The following is a 5,808-nucleotide window of genomic DNA, read 5'->3' as shown; positions in this document are numbered from 1 at the left end:
TTAATAAATGTAATGGTGGACCATATGATAGGAACATAGGGTAAAAAGGGAAAAAATTTTCAAATAAGGAATAAAGTAAAAGAGGGAAGATTTTTTGAAAACGCACTTAAACAGAAAGAGGGAAGATCTTTAGGAAACACAAGAAAAAATGATTCTAGAGAGAGAAACTCTCTCGTCTCTCTAAAATCAATGGAACAGTAACTCCATTGATCATTTTTCGAAGTTTTCTTTCAGTGATTTTGCACTGTTGCCATGGCTAGGAAAACATCAGGAAAAGCTCAAGGAGGTAATGCTGGAAAGCAGAAAGAAAAAGCTAAGGGTCCCATGTCTGATTCTCAAGCATTAAAAACTCGATCAATGGATGAGATTCTAGGGATTGAGGAGATTGATTTTGGTCTAGGAATTGGCGAGGTTCATACTCCGAAATCTTCTATTCAGTTAATGAAGCAGAGATTAGAAGTTCGGTACAATTTCAATGAATGGTTGCAATCAATTCATTCGAACGTGGAGAAGAGGGTGCGTCGAGAAGGTATGTCCCCTATTCCAATTCTTCAGGAATTCGATGATGAATCTGATGAAATTGTGGGAGATAAAATGAATGGTGATAAAAGAGTTGTTGATAAAATGGTTAACGATAATGGAGGTAGTAATGTTGATGGCAGTCCTCATAATAGTAATAGTAGAATTGGAGATAAAGGACTTGTGCATACAGAGGAGGTGAAAATTTCTTTTGAAGATGTGGAAGAGGAGGTAAATTTCTGGAACTCATCCCTGATTTGCTATGTGGTGGGTTCAAATCCTCCAACTCATGTTATGGAAGGATTTGTGAGGAGAATTTGGAAGAGTTATAATGTGGATAAAGTGGTTGCTGTGAAGAAAGGGATATTCCTCGTGAGATTTCGAGCTGTTGATTCTAGAGATAAGGTCCTTGATGGGCATTATTTCTTTGATAAGAAGCCAGTGGTGATGAAACCATGGTATCCTGATGTGGATTTTGAAAAAGAAGATATCAAAACTTTGCCAGTGTGGATTCAATTGAAGCTGGAATTGAAGTATTGGGGGGAAAAAACGATGCATAGAATTGTAGCTCAGTTGGGGGATCCTATTAAAAGAGATGAAGCCACTAGGAATAAGGACAAGGTGCAATATGCTAGAATTCTAGTAGAAGTTCGATTAGAGCAAGAATTTCCAGAGCAGATCTATTTCATTAATGAATATGATGAAAGAATCACAGTGCCAGTGACATATGAATGGAAACCTACCCTGTGCTCAGTATGCAAAGGATTAGGCCATGAGGCAGCTGAATGTAGGAGAAGGGTTAAGCAAGTATGGCAGGCTAAACCTAAAATACCAGAGGTAGTGCAGGTCCATGATAAGACTGATAGACAGGAAAGTCCAGTGGATCCTGATGGATTTCAGAGGGCTTTAAAGCCAATCAGAGTCAGATCAGTGAGTGTGCCATCCACTCATACAGGGAATGCATTTTCTTCATTACAAGAAGATCAAGAAGAAGCAGGAGGAAGGAAAGATGCTAGTGAGAAGCAAGAGGCTGGAATAAGTAAGGGTAGGGGGGACCCTCCCATTTTGAATGGATAAAATCCTATGTTGGAATGTTCGAGGGATTAATAATATCCAAAAACAGAAAGATGTGAAGGCACTTATTCACAGATTTCCTATTGGTATTGTTAGTCTCTTGGAAACCAAAATAAAGGCTAAGAACCTAGGTAATTTGTATCAAAGGGTGTTTAGGGGATGGTGTTTTACATCTAATGCTGCTTATTATGATGCTGGTAGAATAATACTAGCTTGGCAACCAGGAAGCTTTGATGTAACCATATTGAAGGGCACTAGTCAGTTACTGCACTGCTATGTTCAGCCTAAAAGTGGTTTACAAGGTTTCTATTGTTCATTTGTTTATGCTTTTAATGAACGGAGTAGAAGAGTTCAGCTATGGGAGGAACTTAGATGCATTAAGACACAGGAGCCTTGGGTTTTGTGTGGAGATTTTAACTGTGTCATGAATGTGGATGAGAGGATTGGTTCACTTGTGAGACAAAGTGAAATGCAGGATATAAGGGAATGTATGAGAGATTGTGATGTGGAGGATATTAAAGCAACTAGGAATTTTTACACATGGAACAATAAGCAGCATGGGGTGGAAAGAGTATATTCTAAGCTGGATAGAGTGCTTGCTAATAGCATGTGGCAAGAGAAGTATGTAAATGCTGAGGTGAGTTTCCAAAGTGAAGGAGATTTTGACCATTCTCCTGCTCTCATTTCACTGCATCAGAATGGTAACAAGGGGAGGAAACCTTTCAGATATTATACTATGTGGAGAACTGCCACTCAATATAAAGAGTTGATAAGAGGTGTCTGGAATGAGAACATCCAAGGAAGTAAGATGTTCAGAGTACTAACAAAGTTGAAGAAAGTTAAAGTAGTATTGAGAGAACTGAACAAGAATGGATTTCATGACTTGCAAGCAGCTGAAATACAAGCCTATAGAAGAATGATTGATCTGCAAGCACAATTACACCAGAATCATGTTGAGAACAGATTCACACAGTTAGCAGAAGAAGAGCTTCAAGCAGTGCAGGATTATAGGGAGAAACATGGTGTGTATATGGAGTTCTTGAAGCAGAAAGCAAAAGTTGAATGGCTAAAAGCTGGAGATGAAAATACAAGATTGTTTCATCAGTCTATAAAAGCAAGAAGAGCCCAAAATCAGATATATAGCATATTTGATGAGCAGGGTATATGGCATGAAGATGCTAACAAGGTGATTGAAGCTTTTGTGGGATACTATCAGAAATTATTGGGAAGCACTGATCAGCAGAGGACCATGTAATGCCTGAAGTAATACAAGCAGGTCCATTCTCACTGAAGACATAAGGCAATACTGGAAGCTCCCTATACAGCAGAGAGTGAAAAGTGCCCTATTCTCATACCTGGTGATAAAAGTCCGGACCTGATGGTTTTGGTACTTACTTCTATAGAGACAGCTGGGAGATTACAGGCAATGAGGTAATACTTGCTGTCTTAGATGTTTACAGAGTGGTAAAATACTCAAAGAATTAAACAATACCACCATAACATTAATCCCTAAAACTAGATGTCCACAAAATGTGAGTGAATATAGGCCTATTTCATGTTGCAATACACTTTACAAGTGTGTCACTAAAGTACTATGTTATAGAATGAGGCAGATATTACCTGATTTAATACTTGAAAATCAGGGGGGATTTGTTCATGGTAGATTCATTGTACACAATATAATGGTAATCCAAGACATGGTGAAACATTATAATAGGAAGAAAGGGAGTCCGAGTTGTATGCTTAAAATTGACATTCAAAAAGCATATGACACTGTTAATTGGGAGTTTTTGCAGGAAATGCTGATGCATTTAGGCTTTCCTAGAACCTTTACTAAATTAGTTATGAATTGTGTAACTACTCCTATGTATTCTTTGATGATTAATGGCAACATGGAAGGATATTTCAAGGCTGCTAGAGGATTGAGGCAAGGAGATCCCATGTCTCCTCTTTTGTTTGTAATTTGTATGGAGTATCTATCTAGGATACTTCATAAAATGAGTGAGATGACAGATTTTAAATTTCATCCTAGATGTAAAGAGATGAAATTAACTCACATGTGTTTTGCTGATGATCTAATCATGTGTAGCAAGGGAGAATTTATCTCAGTGTATAGGTTATTGAGTGCCTTCAAATTGTTCTCTTCCACTTCTGGATTGAAGGCTAATGTGAAGAAGTCTGCTTTCTACACATGTTGTATGAAAGAGGAGGATATACAGAGAATCATGCAAGCTTCTGGATTTATGAGAAGCTCACTGCCTTTTAAATATCTTGGTGTTCCCATATGCACCAAGAGGATCTCAAAAGCTCAATGTGATATCATTGTGGAGAAAATGACAGCAAGAATTAGAGTGTGGAGTTCCAGGAAATTATCCTACACTGCTAGAGTTCAATTAATAAATTCAGTATTAATGAGCTTACACCAGTACTGGGCACAAGTGTTTATTTTGCCAAGAAGTGTGTTACAGGAAGTGACAAAGATATGCAGAGCATTTTTATGGACAGGTGAAGCCTACTCTAATAAACCAGGAGCTGTTGGATGGGATTCATTATGCTGGAGTAAACAATGTGGTGGCCTTGGATTTAGGGATGTATTTCTATGGAATATAGCTTGTCTGGGTAAGTATGTTTGGGCCATTGCTTCCAAACAAGATAATGTTTGGATCAAATGGATACATTCTGTGTATGTAAAAGGTGAAAATTGGTGGAGTTACATCCCTAAAGGAGGTGTTAGTTGGTATTGGAAAAGAATTTGCAAGATCAAAGAAGAGTTGAAGAGACATTTTACTGAAGTTGAGATGTCTTCATGGCCTACATATTCCATTCAGGAGGTTTATGACAAAATCAAAGGAGGTAAACAGAAGGTGATGTGGGATGAAATGGTGTGGAACAGATTGAGTGTTCCTAAGCACAGATTTATCAGTTGGATGGCAGTTCAATCTAAGCTCCAGACAACAGCAAAATTGGCTCAAGTTGGAATCAGCACATCTGATAGGTGTCTAATATGTCATAATGGAGCTGAGGACCATGTCCATTTATTCTTCCAATGTGAATACAGTGAGAGATGTCTAAATGATCTGAAGAGATGGTTGGGGATTACATCTTCCAGCAATACATTACAAGAGATTATCAGATGGATAAAGAGGGCTAAGAAGTCCAAATTTGTGAAACAAGTGTCCTATGCAGGGCTTGCAGCATTAATATATTATGTTTGGCATGCTAGGAACTCTAGCTATTGGAATGCACTTATTCCAAGTGTGGAAGCAACAGGGAAGCAGATAAAAGCAACAGTCAAACTTAGAATTGGAACAGTACTACCACAGAAGATTAGTAGAAGGGACATGATATGGTTCAATAGTTTGTAATGGGGCTTAGGCTCTTGTAAGCTAAACTGGTTTTGCCGGTTCTTTGTGATGAAGGGTCCAACCTAGTTGGTTCGTTTATCCTTTGAATTGGTTTGGTGTATTGTTTTGATCTTCAATGAAATTACTTGCTTGCTTATCAAAAAAAAAAAAAGAAGATCTTTAGGAAACGGATGGGGTGCATCATAATCTTTCTCCCTAAAAATATCACAAATTCTTCAAAAATGTAGTCTCATGTTAAGCTTAACGTAAGGCTATCACATTTTCCCCTCAAATTTTATTTTCTCTCTTCTCTGCCAACTCCCATTTCTCTATGCTCTGCCAACTCCCATTTCTCCCTTCTCTGCCCCTCCCGTTTCTCTTTCTTGCTCATTGACATCTCCCTTACTCCACCCAACTTCCATTTCTCATATGGTTGTTGCATGTAGTCAGATTTGGAACCTAAACCTTTCCTCTCTTTCTTTCTTTCTTTTTTCTTTTTCTCTCACTTTTTATTTAAGCTAAAACATCAAAATATCCATTTTAGTTAGATTTTAGCTCAATTGTTGCTAATTTTGTGTGAAAAGAAGCTAAAGGTAGGGTAATTGGTACAAATCAAATTTGAATAATATGTTTCTAATGTTTGAAGCTTTCAACTAACTTTTTTCGCGTCTTTTTCTATCAATGGGTCTAAACTCTTATGTTTCTCTTATTATAAGTTATGGTATGTAATTAGTTATAGTGTCATTGTGATATATGGTTTTGGGGAAATAGTTATGGTTTTCTGGTAATTAGTTATTGTTTCTAGGTTACCAGTTAGGTAGTCGGTAATAGATATATTTATAAGGTTGATAGGTATGGCTCTTAGTTATTG

At 37.6% G+C, this 5,808-nt stretch overlaps 1 protein-coding gene across 1 annotated transcript; it reads left to right on the top strand.

Annotated features, from left to right (window-relative positions):
* Window positions 1-252: 252 nt before the first annotated feature.
* LOC130591473 (uncharacterized) lies at window positions 253-4,958 on the top strand. The gene is made up of 4 exons (XM_057394802.1): window positions 253-1,558; window positions 1,620-2,844; window positions 2,997-3,057; window positions 3,390-4,958. Exons 1-4 carry the CDS (start codon window positions 253-255, stop codon window positions 4,956-4,958), a joined length of 4,161 nt encoding a protein of 1,386 aa, XP_057250785.1.
* The last annotated feature ends 850 nt before the right edge of the window (window positions 4,959-5,808 follow it).

This window comes from Beta vulgaris, chromosome 5 (genome assembly GCF_026745355.1).
Source record: "Beta vulgaris subsp. vulgaris cultivar EL10 chromosome 5, EL10.2, whole genome shotgun sequence".
Taxonomy (NCBI): Eukaryota; Viridiplantae; Streptophyta; class Magnoliopsida; order Caryophyllales; family Amaranthaceae; genus Beta; species Beta vulgaris.
The sequence above is the reverse complement of the archived record's forward strand: the minus strand, read 5'-3'. Positions and strand labels throughout refer to the sequence as shown.